The following is a 24,262-nucleotide window of genomic DNA, read 5'->3' on the forward strand; positions in this document are numbered from 1 at the left end:
CCATTTATATTCTGTGTGATATTAAAACCAGAGAATAGTTTGGTAATTTGAGGTCTTTTTGTCATTAAAAGCGAATAGAAAAAAGAAAAAGAACGAATAAATTAGAAATGAAGACCCCAGATTGATTGTAAAATGAAATTAACAACTGATTTTGTAAAGATCAATCAACCAAGAAGTAGAAAAAAGTTTTTTTTATTTGTTTACAAGGAAAAACGTAATGTTAAAGAAAGGCGAAAGATAACAAATTTAAGGGACATTCAAACTCGTAAGTCGAAAATAAACAGACAACGCCACGCCACTAGACTGAGTAACCCGAACCCCACCAAAACCAAAGGTGCTCTAGAAGGGTAAGCAGATCCACAAGTGGCACCCGTAGTGTTGCTCATGTAATTACAAACCAGGTGATAAGTCTTAACTAGGTAGGTCACATTCGAGGAAAAGAGGGTGGGATTGTGGTTACGACAATTGAAACATATCTGTCGTCATCTGTAAAACAGATACTCTTTAACGGTTGACTAACTCGTAATGGCGTTCGTATAATTTAAGAAGGGATAGTTTTCACTTCATCACATGGAACTTTTGTTATAAAGCCTCCTTGAAAACGGCAAACCTCTAACAATGTTATCATGATAGTAAATGCAAGAAGAGACAAATAAAGGTAACACAAAAAACATGAACTCCAAAACGAGCGAAACTGGGAACGTCTATATGGTAGTCGTCTTTTGTAATGCATATATCATCCGCGATGCCATTCCAAATTCAGTCTTAATGCTAGTCATGTATCTAAAGATCTAAGACCGAAAACATACCGCTAGCGAGTTGAAACACATACATCGTATTTAATCAATTCGTGATGGTGACCGTACAACTTATGCCATGTTGATTTTAGTGATTCTTCCACATGTTAAGCGGACCAACAACATGAAGTATCAAATAGGTCGGTTAATTTTACAGCTTACTATTGTAATACATTTTATGTCCGTCTTTTTTTTTCAGGTTAACCGCATTTGTAGTTAAATCCTTTTCCCAAGCTGCAGACCTAACATTTATTGACATTAACGTAATGACAAAAGCTATTCAATGGCTTATTAGGCAGCAGGATCCATCAGGAGCATTCAATGAACCGGGGATTGTAATTCATAAGGAAATGCAGGTCAGTATCATTTTTTAACTTTTTCATTATCAAATACTAAGTATATCATGAAAGGAATATCAAACTGATTACAATGCTTGCATCACAAAAAAAGAAACGCTGGAAAAGGAATAATATCTACGCTTTAAGAATGCATAACATTTTGAGTGAGTGTTACATTATCCGATCAAGACGACGTTGTCAACAGCATTTAAGAAAAAGAAATTGTTTATAATGCGTACTACCATTGAGAAGATGATAAAGAGAGGCGAAAGATACCAAACGGACATTCAAACTCATAAGTCGAAAATGAACTACCAATGCCATTTCAAACGACAAACAACAGTATACAAAACACAACATAGAAAACTAAAGAATGGGCAAGATGAACCTCAATAAAAAAACCCAGGGGTGATATCAGGTGCTGTGGATGGGTAAGCATTTCCTGCTCCATATGTGGCACACGTCATGTTGCTCACATATGTAAAACCCATTTGATTAGATGTGAGTTAGTTTGGAAGATTAAAATCCGATCGCTACAGTTGGTATGGTGATGTATCTGTAATCAAATAATCAAATTCTAATAGATATCTTACCTTTGAAATATACTAAGTATAAGATTTCAATCATATCTGTATATCACTATTGATTTTAGTGTTCATATTACAGGGAGGTTCTGTTTCGAGTAAAAGAAGTCTTACAGCATTTGTCCTCATCGCACTTCACGAAGCAAGAGCTAATAATCAAGTACCTCCAAAGGTAAGTTAAATAATCCACTCATTATTATCAAATTACATACAAGGTAACTCCCCTACGTTTGATTTTTGTTTATACTTTTTCGCCTAAATAAAAGTTTCTGACTTCTATATCCATAACTCAAACATATAAATAGTTAAATACCCATAAATAGAACAAGTCAAATAATGTTTCATAAATAAAATGTCCAACGTAGATATTAATAATTTGTATTAAATACACCCTGAGGGCGTTAGCCCAAATGGGTGTATCTCATTTACATCAAAATATATTGTCAATGAAAATGATAGTTTTCAATCATTTAAGATGGAGGTCTCTCAGCTATTTGATGATATGTTATTTAAAAGCATGATAAATGCCGGGTATCCAATTTCATTCAGCGACATTTTGGTGTAAATAATGATGTGATCTGTGATTATAATTATTTTGTTTCATGAATTAAAACTTCATTTATATTCACTTTCATTTCATCTTCCTGTGTTGTCACCAACTCGTTAATTTGATCGTACTAAGCAGACTTTGAATATCCAATACATTGATACATTTGGAACAATGTAGGTCTCGCGTATTGTGTTGGCAAAGTTCTATTGTTGATGACTATATATTGTACTCTAGATGTCTTTTGGTTATTTTTCTCGTTGGGGCGATGCCTCATTCATCATTATAGGTTTCAGAACGAGTGAGAGTTGGATATCGCTTGATATCAACTCGAGTTATTTAATTTCAATATATTATATATAATAATTAACATCAGACATTTTAAAACTTTTTGAACGCTTCAGAATGAAATAACATTTGACAAAAAGAACATTTTCGGGGGAAAAGTGTGAGTGTTTCGTATATTATTGAAGAATTAACAGATGTCCGTTGCCCTTAACGAAAAGTAAATCGTCATAACCTTTCAAAGTCATCAATGACCTAACGAATAGCCATTTGAAGTGTCGTATTCTAATGCAATTCGCTTAGAACGATAATTTGCATTGGAATATCAGCATATGTGTTTAAGAATGTATTTCATTATATAGTGGTGAAGATAGCGCACACTTTTTTCTAATTTCATAATTACTTTCAATAACCGTTATTCTTTTTTTAATTCTGAACGTGGGTCTAATTGTTTTTGGTTGATATGTATAACAGGAATTGATACATTCACAGTTCACAAGTTATGTACTAGTACTGAAACTAAGGACATAGCTCCCTCCTGTTAAGAGTGTTTTACATAAAAGCGGTTCTAAGCATATTTTTTACTGACCGACTTGAGATAGTCAAAGTAGAGGGAATCATTATGTATTTAACAAACATCATAACCAATCAAGTGTTAGCCTCATGCTCAAACATCTACAATGTACATTCCTAGACAGAGAAGCAAAGAAACGAGACTCACCATACCGTACAAAATAGAGACCATCAAAGTAGCCATAGCAAAAGAAGGCCTTGTAATACCATCGAAACGACTGTCGGGTATATCGCATAACAAATACTTTCACTTACCATCGGCATTCTGTGATTACTGCAAAAAAACCCTTCTTCCCAAGAATCATCATGGATTGGGACGCTCTTCCTCCTGGGGTTGTATCAGCTACGTCAGTGAAGTCTTTTAAAGCCTAGATGACAAAGCCGAATTAAATTCAAATAATTTTGGGGAAAGAGGTGGTCCAGTATCCGCACCAAATCCATGGCAGTATAATCAGCTTGTTGATTGTGGCAATATCTGGCAGAAGCGGACGCAAAATATTATGGAGGTTTTTTTAGATAGTGTCGTGCGCACGCACGACAGTATCGTAAATTAAAGAACCTTTGTGAACACGCTCTTTTATCCCACGCCCCCACATGGCCACCGAGCAAACAAAATCTCGACAGATACCTAACTTCAAATACTCATAACTCCTACAAAAGTAAACTGATAAAAATTTCCTGTGGATATGCATATCTACATTTCATGTTCTCAACGTTTCATGAAATTTAGTTGTGTGGTTTCAGAGGAATTGCGCTGACTAACTGTTGCAATAGTATATTAAAGCCAAAATTCTAAGTTCAAAAGGACATAACTCCAAAAAAAAATGTTAAATCATAATTTCCTGTCGATATGCACATTAACATAGTATGCCTTACTCATCTACAAAGTTTCATGAAATTCGGTTAAGTGGTTTCAGATGAGTTGGTAAAAAAAAGGTAAGGGATCTGATTATCGGAACCATCATCACTCTGGCCATCTTTCTGTTTAAAACAAATATTTTTTTTTAAATCAAAGGACACTGATTGTTTTCTTCTATCCACTGAAATCTTCCTTGAATCTGACCATGTAGGCAAATTCAAGTTGTTAGAGAAGAAAATAACTAAAAAAAAGAAGAAAAAAGTGCTTATATGATTTATCAGTCATTGTCATTTCAGATTAAGCAACAGGTTACTACTGCTATCCAGAAAGCAACAGATTACACTGCAAAGGGAGCACCTGTTTCAATGGCTAACTTGTACGAACTTGCTATATCATTTTACGCATTATCATTGGTTAAGCATTCTTCAACTGATGCCATTCTAACAGAACTTGAGAAGAAAGCAAAGAACACTGGTAATGATTAATATACTATCCAGTTTTATGAAACTTTAATTCACCAAAATTTGCTAATGTGTTTTTAAAAATTAAAAATTATTTACATTTTTATAAATATTTGCATGTTGATTTTGATTTGCATATACTAGATTAATTCACCACCCCCTCTATCTGTACGTTATTTAGGCAGTGTTTATTCTATTTAATTGCTTAAGTGACTTTACATTCTAAATACATATTTCTGTATAGTAAATATATGATCTTCTGTAATTCAGTGGTTTTCATTGGTGGGTGTCTTTTATGTTTGTTCTGAGTTTCTTGTTTTGTCATAAATTAGGCCGTTGGTTTTTTGTTTGTTTGAATTGTTTTATATTTTGTCTTTAATAGCTGACTGACAAATGGTATGGATTTTACTCCTTTTTAAAGGTCGTATGGTGACCTATAGTTGCTTAAAGCCACATCATTTGGGCTATGTTGGATGGTTGTCTCATTAGCAATACCACTTCTCCGTATCTTTTTTGTGTACTATTGTTTGTCTCTTGGTCGGTTTTTTTTTTTAGCCATGGTGTTGTCAGTTTATTTTCGACTTATGAGTTTGAATGTCCCTTTGGTATCTTTCGCCTCTCCTTAATTCTGATCATGGAAACAAATTTAAGAAACAATTGAAATAATTGCAGTGACTGACTTGAAACTCCTAAATAAAAATATGTTTGATTGTGTTGATTGCTGTTTGATTAAAGTCAAAGGGTAAATGTTTCAATCAAATTCAGAACGAAAACAAATTAAAATCAATTCAATATATAAGTTCTGAAAAGCCGGTCAGTTTGGTAAAAATCCCTAATGCCTCCTGCAAAAAGAAACATTTAGATAGAAACAGAACGTTTGCCGTTAAAAAGGCAATCAGTGGTTCCTTCTTAGGGATGTTTCAAAGTTTTCATCGATTTTTGTAACTGGAACCTAGTTTCAGATTGATCATCCCAATTCAAATTGTATTCGACAGCTTATATATATACAACCTGTTAAGACTAACTACCAATCCCTCAGCCATTGGGTGTACAGGATGTGGACGGCCGCAATTCCGGTTGGACGTCAAACATTCACAAAACAAGTAAAATTAGAAGGTGAAGGGTGGGTATCATTTTCTTCAGGTATTTGGAATATGTCTATACCATTTTTTTTATTATTTCATATAAGTATAGATGAAGTACTAAATTGTATATACATCATTTTAAAGGTGGTGAAAAATATTGGGTATTACCGGAGACTGAATCAGATAAAATACAACCTTGGAAATCATGGAGGTCACCACGTGCTGACGTTAGGGCTTTAGGTGTAGAAATGACGTCATACGTACTGTTAGGTTACAATTTGAGGGATGATACAACTAAAGGCATTCGTGTTTTAAAATGGTTAGCTAGACAAAGAAATCCTAGCGGTGGATTTATTTCTACACAGGTAAGCAATGGTGATATAATTATACTATGATATTATATAACCTACAAATGCAAAAGGTATTGTAGCAGTTATTTTTTTTTTTTTTTTTGTAACATGATGTTCACTAAGAAATGCACTAAAATTCATAGATTTGTTAAAGTGATATTTTATTTCATTTTATTAATGTAACCTTTTATAGTTTTCCTTGGTCAATATTCAACTACACATTTAGTCCTAAAACCTCACTTTCATTGCAATGTCGAGTCAAGGTATAAACGAGAGACAGAAAACATCAAAGGAATATTCAAACTTGTATGTCAAAAACAAACTGACATCAGCATGGCAAAAAATAAAAAACGACGAGAAGACAAGCAACAGTCAACAAAACAATTGTGTATAATATTGGTTTCAATCTGTTGTATTATTATAAATCTGTATATTTTACAGGATACAGTGATAGCCGTCCAGGCATTGGCAGGACTTGGAGGAAAGCTTTACGCCCCCAATTTTCAAATGACTGTAAATACTAAAGGTGATACCTGGTCCGTAGGTGAAACTTTCAAGGTCAACAATCAAAATGCTTTGGTCCTACAGAACAAAGACGTAAGTTATAATCGCAATGGTTTTAGAGCTAATTTCCTAATGCTTATAGATTAAGACTATGGTTGAATTGCTTGCTTTGTTTGTATAAACTTTACTCAAGCATTGTAATTAAGATTGACATCTGCAAACAATATAAATTGGGCGGAGATTACGATTATAACACAAAGTCACAATGTTGACTGTTGTACCCCGATTTTTGACATTTTTACCTATTATGTCTGTTTGTTTTGTTCACACATTGTTGTTGATATAATGGAATTCTATGCGACTGTCATACAAGTGAGAGGTTTAGCTAGCTAAAAAACCAGGTTTAATCCACCATTTTCTACATAAGGAAATGCCTGTACCAAGTCAGGAATATGACCGTTGTTTTCCATTTGTTTGACGTGTTTGAACTTTTGATTTTGCCATTTGATAAGAGACTTTCCGATTTGAATTTTCCTTGGAGTTCGGTATTTCTGTAATTTTACTTTTTTCAACTTTCATCATGTATACTCGAAACCAAACAGTTTCAAAAATCCAAATGTCTGTAACTTTTAATAGCATGAAAAACCAGAGGGCTTAAAGACAACAGACAAAATTGTAAATGATCAGTTTTGCTACAATTAGTTGTAACTCTTAATTTGAATAAATTAGAAAAATCATAAATATTAAATTTACATAAAAAATGTCCATAAAAACTTCTAAGACCTTACCCTGTTCTGAGCATTGTTTCCGGATGAAAACAAAAGTATTAACTATAATGCTAACTCCAACGTAAATTCAAAAAGTCCATCAAAATCAAACGTTAGACTTTATCAACCAACGGAACGAGCGGAAAACATTTGTCATATTCCTTACTTGGAACAGGCATTTTCCGACGAAAATGTTAGGTTAAGCCTGTTTTATAGCTGGCTTAACCTTCCACTTTTTTGACATCTGTTTAAAGCTCCGTTTAATTGACAAAATTGGGTGAGCATCCGAAACAGACATAATAGGTTTATTTGATAATTATTGGGATCCAGTAGTCAAAACTGTGTAAACATACATCAAAGACATACAACACAACTGACATAAAAATTCAAACAAACATCCAAATAAATCTAATGATAAAGGCATCAACAGAACAGTTATTGCAGTTGACACTAAAACTGACAGAGACGCCAACAAAAATGTTGATAGTGCATATAGTATATAGTATACACTTTCTCGATCAAGTACAATTTAAGTAAAATATAAATTCAAGGGTAAACAAAACTTATTGCACGTCAGATGAAGAACCGACAAGTTGGATAAAAAACGTGGAGGAAACCTATGTCTATTCACTTAACAATTGTTTCTGTAAAATCCCATTGTGAACTGATTTCCGATAGAACGACAAGTGTTTCCGGAATAACAATCATCATTTGAGCTCGAAAGAAAACGGCCGTAGAGAAAAATCCTTGTAATATTTGAGAGCATAAACGAGAGGCGAAAGATACCAAAGGGAATGTTAAATTTATAGGTCGAAAATAAATTGACAATAACATGGCAAAAACAAAACAACGAAAAGAGAATATCTGTACATTTAACACAACATAGAAAACTAAATACCGAGCAACATGAACACCACCAAAAACCGGGGTGATCTAATGTGCTCCGGATGGGTACGCAGATCCTGTTCAATGTTGATAAAATATGTCCAATTCTGTAGGTCACATACGAGAAAAAGAGAACAGGATTGTGGTAATGACAATTGGAACATATCTGTCGCAACTGTGAAACAGATATTTCATAACAATCAACTAACTCGTGATGACGTCAATATAATTTTCGAAGGAATGATTCTAGCTTCACCACTTGAAACTCTTGGTTCAACACTTTAATTGTTAGCAGCAACCCTCTGTCATGAATATCATGATAGGAAATGCAAGTTCTGGAATATCCTTTACACTGTAAGATATATACTCCATATGCAGATGCTGATGGAATGTTGCTACATAGAAAATAAACTCATCATAGATACCAGGATTAATTTTGTATTTACGCCAGACGCGCGTTTCGTCTACAAAAGACTCATCAGTCTTTTGAAATGGAAAGTTCACAAAAACTCATACCAAAATACCAGGTGTATAACCTAAATAAGACTGAACAACACGGCCATAACTGAAAGAACAGCATATGCAACTTTGGCTCAGAGATATACAACCTACGTTTTATAACAGTTACGTAATTGTATACTTATTAACTAGCAACCAGGAATCAATTCATTCAAAATTTCAAAAGGAAAATCTGCATTCGACAATTTATGCTATATTTACAAGGAAAATGAATTATAGTTGGTTCAAGAAAATATCATACTCTTCATTGACGAGTCTTTTGTATACGAAACGCGCGCGCCTGGCGTGCAAAATTTTAATCCTGGTATCTATGATGACGCTAGTTATCTACCATTAGAGTTGAACTTGTGCAAAAGTTCACTATAAATGTCGACAAAAAGTTTTGTTTTGTTTGATTTGAGATACAGGTTGATTTTACATCCTACCAGTAGTCTTTCTGGTTCGCTAGGTTATTCATTTTATTTTTAAGGAATGGGAACACAGATGTAGGGAAATAAAAGGGGACATAAGGGAAATGGTTTGCATACTTTTCAGCTATTAATGTTTAAAAGCCATATATTAAAGCAAGCTCTACATTGTGACTTTTAATACAAAAACACTAACAAATCATATATAACTACAACATAATTTGAATATGGTCAGTGCTATTTGAAACAAAATAAAAATTAAGAAAGTATCTTAGGATGAAGAGCATGAAACACAAAATAACACTAAAACGAGATCAAAAGCATGCTAATTAATACCTTTGCAGGAAGATTACCTTTGCCCTAGATACTAGATAGACATAAAGTACAAGCAGCAACGAGCAGTGGTATTGATCAATCTGTATAGGACCAACCCTCTTTTTCTAGTCAATTTTATTTCAGCTACCAACAACTGGTTTGTTAAACAATTAGTTTTATCTATTTTCTTTTTCTATTTTAGATTCCCAACACTGTGAAAAGTGTATCATTAACTGCTAATGGTAGCGGATGGTGCATGGTGGAGGTAAGTGTGTCAGTCAATGTTAATAGTAGAGGATTGTGTATGATAGAGGTAAGTAAATCAGTAAATGTTAATAGTAGATGATTGTGTATGATGGCGGTAAATATGTCAGTCAATGTTGATGTTAGAGGATTGTGAATGATAGAGGTAAGTATGTCAGTAAATGTTAATAGTAGAGGATTATGTATGATAGAGGAAAGTGTGTCAGTAAATGTTAATGACAGAGGATTGTGTATGTTGGAGGTAAGTTTGTCAGTAAATGTTAATGGTAGAGGATTGTGTATGATGGAGGTAAGTGTGTCAGTAAATGTTAATGGTAGAGGATTGTGTATGATGGAGGTAAATGTGTCAGTAAATGTTAAAGGTACCGGATTGCGTATGAAGGAGGTAAGTATATCAGTAAATGTTAATAGTATTGAATTATGTATGATAGAGGTAAGTGTGTCAGTAAATGTAAATGAAAGAGGATTGTGTATGATGGAGGTAAGTTTGTCAGTAAATGTTAATGGTAAAGGATTGTGTATGATGGAGGTAAGTGTGTCAGTAAATGTTAATGGTAGAGGATTGTGTATGATGCTTACGGTGATGGATTGTGTATGATGGGGGTAAATGTTACATTTTATTTTTTGCGGTATAGGATCATATGTAGTTTGTGCCTGATTTGCTTGTATGGTCAATACTTTTGTGTTTTTGTCTGAATATCTGTAAGTGATTAGGTTGTAATTAACTTTTATTTTCACTCGGGGATGTTAAGAACTAAATTATAATAATCTAACCATTATTTTTTGTATGCAATGCAACCAACAAAATGTTTTGTCTTTTCTGCAGGCTGCAGTTGTGTTCAATGTGAATGAGCAATTAAGAGAGCCTGCGTTCGCCTTGACACCAACGATACTGAATGATTCAACAAAAGGATTTAGACTCAAAGTTTGCTTCAGGTAATACATTTTTTTATCATTCGTCTGTAGCTAAACGTCTTATCCCTACCAACACAAGTGAAAAGTCTATTATAATATAAAATTTTAAAATGCTAACCAATATGAGTGAAACATCACATTTCACTCTACATAGATAAACTCATCACAGATATCATGATTAAAATGATGTACACCAGACGTGTGTTACGTCTTAAACAGATTCATCACAGATATCATGATTAAAATTATGTACACCAGACGTGTGTTACGTCTTAAACAGATTCATCACAGATATCATGAATAAAATGATGTACACCAGACGTGTGTTACATCTTGAACAGATTCATCAGTGACGCCCAAATAGAAATGATGTACGCCAGACGCGTGTTACGTCTTAAACAGATTCATCAGTGACGCCCGAATAAAAAACGTTAAAAAGGCCAAATAAAGTATGAAATTGAAGAGCATTGAGGACCTTAATTTCTGAAAGGATTTCCCAAATATTGCTAAGGTAATCTATTCCTGAACAAATTCCTGAGAAAATCCTGAGTACTTCGAAAAATGCAAAGTTTTGTAAACAGTTAATTTATAATTCTGGCCATGTCAATGACAATTCATGTCAACACAGAAGTGCTGACTACTTTTATGTTGCTAAAATAGAAACATTATCAATGTTCACAGGTGGTTGAAGGTAGGACAGAGTACAATGGGAATACTTGAAATATCTTTGCCTTCTGGAATGGAAGCTGACTTAGAGTCCATCGATACTACCAATACTGGAGGACAATATAAAAAAGTAGAAAAGGGCTTCCGTTCAATCATCTTATACTTTGACACGGTAATTAGTCTTCATTAATGAAAAGCTGTCGTTTCAATCTTTATATTACAAACTGTTTACCAATCATTTGTAAATTACCATGTGTGCTTGTTTCGACAATTCCTTACCTTTGCCACAGTCTGCATAATTTATCCAATTATTACTTCAAATATATATAATAGTCCGAAATATATATCAACATCATTCCTCTTGTTATGGAAACCTCTAATTACGACAGGCCATTCAATTTGCCCAAAATACCACCATCTGCACGGTTTAATTGTACTTTTCTGTGAAAACAAAATTTCTCTTTTATATTGTCAACATTAGGACAAAACAATGTAACAAAGAATCTAAACGGTTATTTGTGCTTATATAACAACAATTGTCAAATGAAAGCGTTTTCTAACAATAATCTGATTAACGTCCTCCACAATAATTGCGAAGAAGGTGAACAGAGTTTAATAAGAAATTAATGAAATGCGAATACAATTTCTCCACCTTAAGTATCGTCACATATACTTCAGTTGCCAAAAAATTTCTCCACCTTCAGGATCGTCATATACTTCAGTTACCAAAACGTTACAAAAATAATTCCTCCACCTTCAGGATCGTCATAAACTTCAGTTACCAAAACAATTTCTCAACCTTCAGGATCGTAATTTTCTTCAGTTACCAAAACAAATTCTCCACCTTCAGGATCGTCATATACTTCAGTTACCAAAACAATTTCTCCACCTTCAGGATCGTTATATGCTTCAGTTGCCAAAACAATTTCTCCAACTTCAGGATCGTTATATGCTTCAGTTACCAAAACAATTTCTCCACCTTCAGTATTGTCATATACTTCAGTTGCCAAAACAATTTCTCCACCTTCAGGATCGTCATATACTTCAGTTGCCATTACATCAATTAACAGCATATTGTTTTGATTTACATGTCTTGGTGCACGCGTGTTATGCCCGTCTGTGTTATGTTGATTTGATTTACATTTGTTGTTCCTTACTTTGTATGCTAGTCTGTGTTATGAGCTGTCAGTACGACCTATTTGTTTTACTATGTACACTTCAAATTGTAAAAAACGTATATTAATTTCATTTCAACAGATTTTGTCCACACAAATGTGTATTGAAGTAGATATAAGGAGAGTTGCCTTAGTTGCTCGACACAGACCTGTACCTATCAAACTGAGAGAGCACAATGAACCAAGTAAGTTAAAGCGAATAATTAAACATGAATAATATCTAACATTATAGTGCCTATCAATCTCAATTTCCAATATGCAACCTTTACTATTGATTTCCTAGCGAATGTACAATGAGAAAGGTCCGGCCCAAAGCAAAATCCTGTAACACACAACATAAGGCATTCATCCCTTCCTGCATGTTCTTAATCGCCTAGAGTGGAGATTAAAATTGGTCAGTATTTAAATAACTGCCATCAATACCAAGATTCCTATAAAACTAAAACTAAACAAATAAGATACATCAAACGACACACTAACGAGTTTCCAACATGACACAGGCGCATGAAAAAAATATATCAAAAATAACAATAAAAATGTGCGTCCAAAGTGCTTTTCTGGATTTTGCTTAACACTCAAACCCAAAATATTTATAGTCAAGGATGTATAAATACTTGAATAAATGAGGACTAATCGTTTGATTTTGAATTCTCAGCTTTTCCCATTTTACTATCAAGCTGTAATAAAAATGTGAATTTGAGACCGTATATTAAGGACCAGAGCAGGAAAAGCACTTATCTTATATTTAGCCGCTTTTGACTTTGCTTGAAATGTTGTATATTATTTATAATCAACGTCCTTTTGATTCGTTTGGTATAAATTCAATTATGACGTCTAATTTTCTTGCTTTTGTCTGATTTTGACGTCACGAAAAAAAACAACACCATGATCGATGACATTTCCTATAAGGAACACGATCTCTTTCAGCTCATTTACAAATAAAAAATATAGTCTAAACAATCATTATAGAAACAAATTCCCCACTCTGTTCAATGCGATCAAATATTTCTCCATTCTGACATTTAAATTCTCTTAAAACACTCGTCATAACTCGAGTTTTTAATTTTAAGGTTACTATCTCCAGCGGAGAGATGCGGTGTCACATTTAGATGCAGAAGTGAAATCTAAATTTAACGCCATAACACCAGCATATTATACATAATAAACAAATGTTCAAACAAACCTAAAGTAAGCATCATTTTTGTCTGTAATTACTTAAAGCATCCTCATCATGCTCATAGTACTTAACTTGCTGATATGTGTTTAAGAAATTGGTTCTAGAGGAGCAAATTTTTGAAAAAAAACGTTTCTAATACCGGATAGGTAAAAATCACCAATCGGCAAATACCTCTTGCAAATGAAGCCTCAATTATCTTAATATACGTCTATTTTGAAATGAAAGAAACGGAACTGGTATAAACATTACTAATCATACATTTACATTTAGGTAATGAGGTCATAAAGACTTACCAATCAAAAGCCCTGTCTTCCGCCACTATCATAGAAGTATGTGGTCCTGACAATTGTGTAGAAGTCAAGGTAATAAATATCAATAATTAATGAACAAATATTCTATATAAAGGATATAAATACGAATTTCTAAACTCAAGAAAGAAAGAAATTGTAAAACACCAAAATAAATAAGAAAATCTACTTTTCAGCTGAAAAGAAGAGATATTGTAGTTGTATTCATTTCCAGATGCTTTCTGTGGTTTATTCATGTGTTGGAATATATAAAGTGACCTTTAGTTATTAACTTCTACGTCATTTGGTGGAATACGAATACGAAGGCTTTATCTAGAGTTCGGTATAGTTACAAACTACATAACATAAGCTCTATAGCGCTTTTAACCAAAGTTGCTGATTGGCAATCATACTAAATCTTCTTATTTTTGTTATAAATTAATCTTTAAAAATCATTTGAACTAAATTTTATCTTTGAACAATACGATATATAAAATTGATTTGACATTATAATGATTTTGTTCAAAATTTTATTTTCAGAAGCGATGATTTGACAACACTTGCTTTCCAGAGGAATTCCTAACTTGTATGACTTTTTTTTTTACTTTATATAAATACTGTATTTTATTTGAAGAAGTCCGATAAAAGGTGAATTTTTCCTTTCTTTTGTATGTATTGTGCGTTTTTAAGAATGAACCTGAAAATATTTCTATGTATTAACATTTGTGTCTTAATGTCTTTATTTCAATAAACATAATTACGATTGTTTGATCTTCCTCATTTGTAGACTATGTAAAATGCATTGTAACAATCATATAATTTACACCACATGTGTAGAATAGGGAATAGTTCGCACCACATTTGTAGAAAAGGGGAATAGTTTACACCACAGTTGTAGATTATGTAAAATGCATTGTAACAATCATATAGTTTACACCACATTTGTATAAAAGGGGAATAGTTTACACCACATTTGTATAAAAGGGGAACAGTTTACACCACATTTGTAGAAACGGGGAATAGTTTACACCCCATTTATAGAAAAGGGGAATGGATTAAACCACATTTGTAGAAAAGGGAATAGTTGACACCACATGTGTAGAAAAGGGGAATATTTTACACCACGTTTGTAGAAAATGGAATTGTTAACACCACATTTGTAGAGAAGGGAATAGTTTACACCACGTTTGTGGAAAATTGAATAGTTAACACCTTATTTGTAGAAATGAAAATAGTTTACACAACATTTGTAGAAAAAGGGAATATTTTACACCACATTTGTACAATATTGAAATTATGTATACAGGAGTAAATGTAAACTTTCGAAAGAATTTCATAAAAAAGATACTTTGCTCTGATAGATAGGACGAAAAAGGATACTCTTTTATTAGTATCAAGTCATTCTGTATTTTTTGTATGTTTTTACTTGCGTTGCAAAAGACGAATGCACGTAAAATAACCGCTCCACTCCGTCCGTCCGAAAGACCTTGGATAGATATTTTTCGTTAAACTTTTCTTGGCTTCTGTGGAAGGGAATGGCTTTATATTTGATCTGCAGATTGATAATGTTGAGTTGAAGCGTGTAAGCAATTTTTATATCTGCCGTGCAGCCACCTTCTTAAAAGTTAACAATACCCACTGTACAAGAAAAACTGTTACGAAAAACAAATATGACAGACATGAACCAAAGACAACCACTCAACTACAGGTTCCTGACTTTGGACAGGCACATACAAAATGAGGGCGCTCAATCCTCCCCTAACCTTGGACAGGGGTATTCAGATTTTAAACATATTTTATTAGACTGTGGTATTACAGCACAACATAAGAACAACCTCTAAAAATCAGTTGCAATTAACTGAACCCAAAAGTGCGCGTTTATTTACATTCTTTTATCCCGGTTCTCTCCTCGCACTTGCGAAGTTCTAACGGGAAAATATCTGCGAATTAGAGTACGGGAGGACAATAATTCAATAGTAGTACATTTCTGAAGATTTTGATCATTTTTCCGATTCAATGATTTATGCTGCAAGCTTTCACTGAGAAGGAAAAAGTTTTTTTCAACACCACGTTTTTTCTTAATAGAAAAATTATAGCTATTTATATTTTGTAATTGTAATTTTTTTTGTAATATTAATTTGTTTTATTCAGGTAATATAATTTAAATTAATTTATCTGAATAATGGTTGATAGAACACCAAAGTCGTCAACGCAAGAGGTAAGTGGCACACACACAAGTGGTTTGTTGTCCACTCATTCAGATGAGTTTTGGGATAGAGGTATAAACTGGTATAAACTGGTGTTTCTGGTGTGAGTCTGGAACAGGACCCATACCCTGTTAGGACTTTGACTTTCATTTCTGGTGCTAGTCAGTTGAGGTTATCTAGGCCTAGCAGGGTATCTCATACCGTAACTAGGCCTGCTGAGATACCAATGTCTCCTGTTTCTTGCACGACAAGTATGCAGTAGACGATACTAGCTGGCATCAGAAGTGACCCCTTTTCCAGGACTAGGTGGCCTATGAATTTTGCCTACCCTCCCATGCCTATGGGTATGCCCAACTTGCCTCCTTATCCTCAGCCCTTCGATCCGTATTTGGCTCAGTCAGACTGGTCTGGTCAGGGGTTCGGTGGAAAGCCGTCTTCAGAATCATTCGCTTTTAAGGATAAGATGAGGACTCTTACCACTTCTATCCATAAGATGCAAGCATCTGTTAACGCAAAATTCATTGAGTTTGGTAACAGGCTTGCCCTTATGGAGTCTAGGGTTCTGTCCCAGGATCCTCCAAGGGGGATGTTATGTTCACTGATGGGAAAAGATTTGTCAAGACTACTCAGATTAACAAACCTTCTTCCTCTCATCACCCCAAGGCTTCTTCTTCCTCCTCTTCTTCACAGCCTGTGAAGAGATTATCTGTTTCTCGTCCTAACCTTTCAGGTGGCAAGAAAGCCAAAGTTGTAAAGGGTCAGAAGCAGGGTAAGTGATGTATTGTCCCCTCCGTTAAATCCATCCCCACTGGAAGAGGAAAATTATACAACTCCTCTTCCTCATCTTCCAGTGGGGGCAGCCTTTCCCACTTTCTAGATCAATGGTTGCTGCTCAACAGGTTGTTTTCCTCCTCCTAGTGAGGGGGATTCAGCGCTTTGTTAAATTCTGTTTATCTAAATTGATAAAGGTGTGGTATTTAATGTAATAAAAATCAAACTTTTAGAATTAAAATTTAGTTTTGTAAATTAAATACTCACCTTCATACAACAGAGGTCCCGCCTCTCCCCTTCATCTCATTAACGGAGCCAATTTTTATGCACCAAATGAGCATTTCGACAATAAATGTCTTTTCGGTCTACCTGAGACCAAACTATTTGATAATTCACAACTTAATAAAAAGATGAAGAGTTTATAATCCTAAAAGGACAAAAAGTATAGCAAAAGTCGGGCAACAAATCAGAGCTTTGCATGAGGGAGATATAAACCTAAAAGGACAAATACAATAGAAAAAGTCGGGCAAGGAATCACAGCTTTGCCTGAGGGAGATATAAACCTAAAAGGACAAAACAATAGAAAAAGTCGGACAAGGAATCAGAGCTTTGCATGAGGGAGATATAAACCTAAAAGGACAAAACAATAGAAAAAGTCGGACAAGGAATCAGAGCTTTGCATGAGGGAGATATAAACATAAAGGACAAAACAATAGAAAAAGTCGGACAAGGAATCAGAGCTTTGCATGAGGGAGATATATTCCTTAATTTAAGATAATTTTCAAAATTTTGTAATAGCAAATTTTAATTGACTATGACATTGTTCCATATATTTAACAAGGGTAATACATTTATTACATATATCCATACAAAACTATACAAAATTGAGTATGACAAAAGGAATACAAACATGCAGTCAATGAATGAAATGTTCTTGACCAATGATATATATTTGTTTTAAACAGTTACAGTATAAAGAGTAAATAACCTTATAATATTTTTAGGATTTGAATACCAAGTAAATGGGAATATGTTTATAATTTCGGAGACTGACATTTAAAAAGATAATTAATATCAATATGACTGAAGTGGCATATTCTTTCTTCTTTTGGAGTGTTTCTCTAGCATCCGGTTTCTATAGGCATTTTCAAATTACAACACATTAGTTTTGTTTATAACTCGTTTTACACATATACCTCGAATCTGACTCAAGCGGTCATCTCTGTAACAGAGTCTATGACAAACGAGATGATTTCAATTTTGAAATTACAAATTTTCCTCAACTTAGCAGCAATATACCAACTTCATCTGTGTATGAAGTATACATTTCTCAACTTATACGATATTCAAGAGCTTGCAAATGCCATTCAGACTTTGTAAAACGTCATCGGTGTCTGTGTTTGTGGTTTTGTCAAAGATCGTCTTGTCTTTTTTCTCAGAAAGTTCATCGGAAGGTTCCTATACTAAATAGATAAATTGAGTCTTGAGTTATAGATTCTAGATGCTGACGTTGTGTATTATTTCATAAATTTTACAACGTTTCCTTTATTTTTGTTTATAATACTATGTTACTTTTGGTCGTATGACTCTAGACGTGACTTGATATATGTGCATCTAAATTTCTGATATTTGGCGTTAGGCGTTCCTGATGCAGGTGGCTCCAGAGGTGCGATTTGAACGCATGACGTTTTTATATTATTATTTTCATTTTGTGTACCCTTGTTTTTATATTTGACTTAATATGTACTTTATCAGAAAAAGAGTATATGTCATTATGTCTTACTATATTCTAGTGTGTTTTTATATGTTGTGATGTTACACTATTGTTTCAGATAAAGGTGAAGGTTTGGAACCATTAAAACGTTTAAACCCGCTGCAATTGTTTGCACCTGTCCTAAGTCAAGAATCTGATGTTCAGAAGTTGCCGTTTGTTGATGTGGTTCATAAGTGTTTCTCGTTTCTCGTTTTTTATATAGATTAGACCGTTGGTTTTCCCGTTTGAATGGTTTTACACTAGTAATTTTTGGGGCCCTTTATAGCTTGCTGTTCGGTGGGAGCAGCCAAGGCTCCGTGTTGAAGACCGTACTTTGACCTATAATGGTTTACTTTTATAAATTTTGACTTGGATGGAGAGTTGTCTCATTGGCACTAATACCACATCTTCTTATATCTATCTACAAGCAACTACAAAAACTTATTTTGTTGGCGTCCATGATAGATTTCTTTTACGTTTGTTCGGATTGTTTACACAATTTTGGCTGCTGGATTCCGATTATTGTCACGTTAACCAATTATATCTGTTTTGGGTTGCTCTTGCAATTTTTTCAAAAAGGCATAGTTATAAACAACTGTCATACAAGTGGAAGGTTCGGCTAGCTTTAAAACGTAGACAATTTAACTCATTTGCAGATCTTGTCTAAATGATCATTTTTGGCTATTAAGTTTCTCTCTATCTGATTCAGTTGATAAGTGATGACAATAGCTCGCACTTGCCTTTCAAGCCAAGTGAGCTAAATAAGCCAGATAGGAAAAAAGAAGAAAACATATGTGCGTGCGTGTGTGTTGATCACCACATTCAGATCATTCAGTCACACGACTATACAAGGAAACTTTTTTTTATATATATGTCAATAATCTTTCTTTCAATCTCTTCATCTATTTAATAATAATAATAATAATAATAATAATAATAATAATAATAATAATAATAATAATAATAATAATAATAATAATAATGACTTTATTTAAATAGGGTGACTCAATTAGCATTCACTAATCTACTTTGAGGCCATAAAAAAAACATACAGAACAAGTATTACAATTTTTGAACATACCATTAAACTTTCACGCTAAATGATTGTCTGTAGAACAAGAAAAACAAAATGATACATTATACACAAACATTAAAAAGACATGATAGAGTTAGAGAGTTGTTACATATCATTTATAGTTAAAAAAAATCTACACATTTTCTTTTAAAAGTACCAAAATGTTCACATAGTTTTATTTCATTTGGTAGTTTATTCCAAAGTATTGAGGAGCTTTTTTTCATTTGTTATAATTTCCATGTCCAACATTAGGTCATTTGTTAACCAGTTTAGACGAGTTTTAAGAATATGAGTTGAACTTGTAAATAAAAGCACATTCAGCGTAAACATGATAATAATCTTAACGGGAAACCCACTGCGACAAAAAAGATCTAATACGGTTATCACTGGAAAGAGGTCATAATTGAGGAATGTAGCTGAACATTTCATTGAGTTTTCTGGGTCTGAAGGCACGTCTGCTGGGCGCCAATTTATTTTCTTCAACAGAACACTTTTTATATTCTTTTGAGAAAAGATTCTGTTGTATGCGCATATATGTCTAATTCATTCCATAGCCTAATATATGATGGGAAAATGAGTCATCAATTCTCAAAAAGGTACCATAATGTTTCCACTATATCTTATATATAGAGTAATACTTTGTTTTGTTCTTGTTATTGCCATATTATATAGATACTTTTATATTGTGGTTTTTGTTAAAGGTAGTATGTTGACATCTGGATATTTTTGTGTCGTTTAGTTGCTAATGAGGTACTAGTACATGACTTTTCATCCCCTTTATGTTTATGTATTAACCACTGATATATCAATCGTACTTAAATGGTATTTTGAAGAGTTTGGAGATTAAGAAAGTATTTAGAATAGATAGTTAAAAAAAAAACTGTAACTTTTAATGAGTGTGTTTGCTGTGTATTTTGATTTACATTCATTTCTATTCTCCAAAGTGTCAATTTTGCATAGTGTCAATTCTCTATAGTGTCAATTCTCCATAGTGTCAATTCTTCATAGTGTCAACTCTTCATAGTGTGTCAATTCTCCATAGAATGTCAATTATCCATAGAGTGTCTATTTCCATAGAGTGTCAATTCTCCAGTGTCTATTCTCCATAGAGTGTCAATTCTCCATAGATTGCCAATCTCTGAAGTGTCAATTCTCCATAAAGTGTCAATTCTCCATAGTTTCAATTCTCCATAGTGTCGATTCTCTATAGTGTCATTTCTCCATAGTGTCAATTCTCCATACAGTGTCAATTCTCCATAGTGTCAATTTTGTAAAATGTGTGAATTCTCCAAAGTGTCAATTAGTAGTAAATGTACATTAGTTTCACAAGTATTCGGATCTTGTGGTTAATACAAATAAATATCAAATCCTTCTGCCATATAAGTGGTTAAGCAATGGTGATTAGTCAGATGTTTCTGTAGACAGAATTATTGATTCATTATCAGCAAGTATCAGTATGTTAAAATATGATCATTTGTATTAATTTGAATAATTCATGAGCATTCACTGTCTCTGTTAAAATACATTAAAGATATTTTAAATCGAAAATGAAATAAGTCTTAGTAACTTATTATCGTATAACTCATTTTGCGTTGGAATTTCGTTTAGCCTATGTGTGATCATGTGTGATAAAATAAGTGCCACCCGTTATCATTACCAAATAGTTTACATACGTAAGTACTCGTTGTAAAAATTAATAGTACATGAAAATAATACTTTCCAGTCAGGTTATCTTCAAATCATTAATCATTATCCAATCAGATCAAAAATAAAAGATTATTGACAGAAGTGGGCAGTAATTGACAAAACGCGAAAACGAGAATTGACAACAGCGAGAAAAAGCAAAAAACACGAAAACGCGATGTCGAAAACGCGAAAACGAGAAGTGAATCTATTTTTCGTTTTCGCGTTTTCGCTCTATTGAATATGAAAGGCGAATTAGCCTTATCCAGCCACCATAGTAATTCGACAAGATTTTCTGGATCAAATTTATTCTAGAACATTTGAAATCACAGCTTTGAAAGCCGAACATGTAAAAGGAATTACATGATCGAACATGAATAATTTGAATCGTGTATTTACCAATGAAGCCGGTAGTTGATTTTACATAATTCAATCTGTTATTTTGTAATTATTTAAATTTGAAACACGTGACTTTTACATTAAAATCCAGTAGATTTATTTTTTGGTGAATCTATATATCAATATCTGGTATAATATTTCTATCGTCATGTGTTTGTTGACCTGGCTCCGATTAAGATACCTTGTCAATTTTTAGAGACACGTGAAAATGATAACACATTTATATTTACTGTGTAGTTTTGTCAGTGTAGTTTTAACTGAGGAATTTACCATTACAATATTTAACTACGCAACGGCGAATATGGTTGTAAAAGTTAACAGCACGTTTTTAATTCTAAACACAGCATCTAAAATTCAATGTGCTGAAAAATGTACATCAAACAGTAAGTGTTGGAGTGTAAGTTACAGTTCTAATGGAAAGTGTAGACTTTGTGACAGAGTATCGAATTCGCTTTGTACGATTTGTGAAGAGGAAATCGGCGCAGTTTTATACTCTAAGGTAACAATGGTTTGTCTGATTTGTATTTTAAACTAATATTTAAACTGATATTAAAATTGAGATGTCTGTAGGCTTTTCAAATATACACTATCCGATATCTGCAGGCTTTTAAAATATAAACTATGCCGATATCTGCAGGCTTATCAAGTATAAACTATGCCGATATCTACAGGCTTATCAAATATAAACTATCCGATATCTGCTGGCTTTTAAAATTTAAACTATGCCGATATCTGCTGGCTTTTAAAATATAAACTATGCGATATCTGCAGGCTTATCAAATATAAACTATCCGATATCTGCTGGCTTTTAAAATATTAACTATGTGATATTTGCAGGCTTATCAAATATAAACTATCCGATATCTGCTGACTTTTAAAATATAAACTTTTCCGATATCTGCTGGCTTTTAAAATATAAACTATGCGATATCTGCAGGCTTATCAAATATAAACTATCCGATATCTGCTGGCTTTTAAAATATAAACTATGCCGATATCTGCAGCCTTTTCAAATATAAACTAAGCGATATCTACAGGCTTTAAAAATATAAACTATCCGATATCTGCTGGCTTTTAAAATGTAAACAATGCGATATCTGCAGGCTTATCAAATATATACTATGCCAATATCCGCTGGCTTTTAAAATATGAACTATGCCGATATCTGCAGGCTTATCAAATATAAACTATGCTGATATCTGAATGCTTTTCTTGTAGCTGATATTGTTTCTTTATCTTGGATGTAAGCCTTTAGTAGAAAATGCTAGGATGGTGAACGATCCTTATCTTTTCTCCGTAAATGTTAAATTCAACGAAAATATAACTGGAATCCCATTTTGTTGGGTAAAACCATAGTGAATTCTTCCTGTTTCAATAGACGGTGGGGATATCCATTGCTTCAAATAAAGGTTGTGAAGACAAAGGCAAAATATAGATTTTATCTAATTTCTTTTGATTATGTTAGTAGGTCAACATTGATATCCAAAACCATAAGTTTTGTATCCTACTACAAAGTAACTGGTTTACTCATTCCCGGTCCTCTTCATTAATACCGTCGTCTTTCCCTCTATTGTGACATTACCTAAAGCGACGACTTATGGCACATTTTTACTTACTGGAGCAACATGACGGTTATCACAGCACCGGAGTTCACTTCCACTTTTTGGAGGGGTTGGTGATGCCCAGTTGTTAGTTTTCTATGTAATGTTTAATTGTATTATTGTTGTCTGTGCTTTCATTGTTTATTATTTTTTTCTATGGTGTTGTCCCTTTTTATCGGACAGATGATTTTCTATTGACCCCTCGGTATGTTCTTTCTTTTTTAAAACTGATAAGATAAACGAATGACAAAGCTCCCTTTCCAAACAACTCTACCTAATTAATAATTAGGATTTGCTATCACATATGTCAAGAATATACTTTTATTTGAATAGGACGATGAAGACACCTGTATAAATGGCAGGAGGTTAGATCAGGACAATGCATGTATATGTCTGGATGGTTATGCTGGTACTAACTGTGGAACGTTAATTTCAGGTGAGTTTACGATAAATTCATCAAATTTTGCAACATCAATTGAATTAAGTTTGAAATGAATTACTAGTATAATGCAATCAGAATCAGCATAGTTGAAAATGGATCGGTTAAAAAATGTGACTTTTAGATTTGCCAAGACGGGTCTTTACGGCACAACCGCATCACATAAGAGGTCCTATTGGTTCCATATGGATTCAATTTTACTAACTGGTCGGGTAACTGTAGCTAGTATGAAGACATGGAATCTTCAAAATACTATGTGATAATATAAACAACCAGTGTAACATATGTCCAGTGTATTTAAAACAAATATCTAATGCATAATACATTTACCACAAATATTTAATTTTTGTTATGCCCTTGCTATATTTTGAGTTAAGCGATTTGGTATAAAGTTATTTTCGCTAATTGCGTAACGACATTCTTTCTAGTAAAATTTGACAAGAGACGTTGGAAAATTAATAACATATTGATCTTTGACAATGTTAAGATTTCATGTAACAGTATGGCCACTTGGACCATATCTACACCTCGACATTTCACAGCCTCAAGAGTGTTGTTTTCTGCGTCAGATGTA

General features: G+C 33.4%; 1 protein-coding gene across 1 annotated transcript in view; it reads left to right on the forward strand.

Annotated features, from left to right (window-relative positions):
* The window catches only part of LOC127698781 (CD109 antigen-like), a 61,957-nt gene extending 47,449 nt beyond the window's left edge, over nt 1-14,508 (forward strand). The window contains exons 26-35 of the mRNA XM_052202443.1: nt 1,788-1,891; nt 4,280-4,457; nt 5,674-5,894; nt 6,321-6,476; nt 9,479-9,541; nt 10,367-10,476; nt 11,137-11,293; nt 12,379-12,481; nt 13,744-13,835; nt 14,301-14,508. Coding sequence (XP_052058403.1) covers nt 1,788-1,891; nt 4,280-4,457; nt 5,674-5,894; nt 6,321-6,476; nt 9,479-9,541; nt 10,367-10,476; nt 11,137-11,293; nt 12,379-12,481; nt 13,744-13,835; nt 14,301-14,309 — 1,193 coding nt within the window. The 3' untranslated portion in view covers nt 14,310-14,508. The remainder of the gene's footprint in view (nt 1-1,787; nt 1,892-4,279; nt 4,458-5,673; nt 5,895-6,320; nt 6,477-9,478; nt 9,542-10,366; nt 10,477-11,136; nt 11,294-12,378; nt 12,482-13,743; nt 13,836-14,300) is intronic.
* The last annotated feature ends 9,754 nt before the right edge of the window (nt 14,509-24,262 follow it).

Source organism: Mytilus californianus, unplaced genomic scaffold (genome assembly GCF_021869535.1).
Source record: "Mytilus californianus isolate M0D057914Y unplaced genomic scaffold, xbMytCali1.0.p SCAF_4, whole genome shotgun sequence".
In the NCBI taxonomy this organism is placed as follows: Eukaryota; Metazoa; Mollusca; class Bivalvia; order Mytilida; family Mytilidae; genus Mytilus; species Mytilus californianus.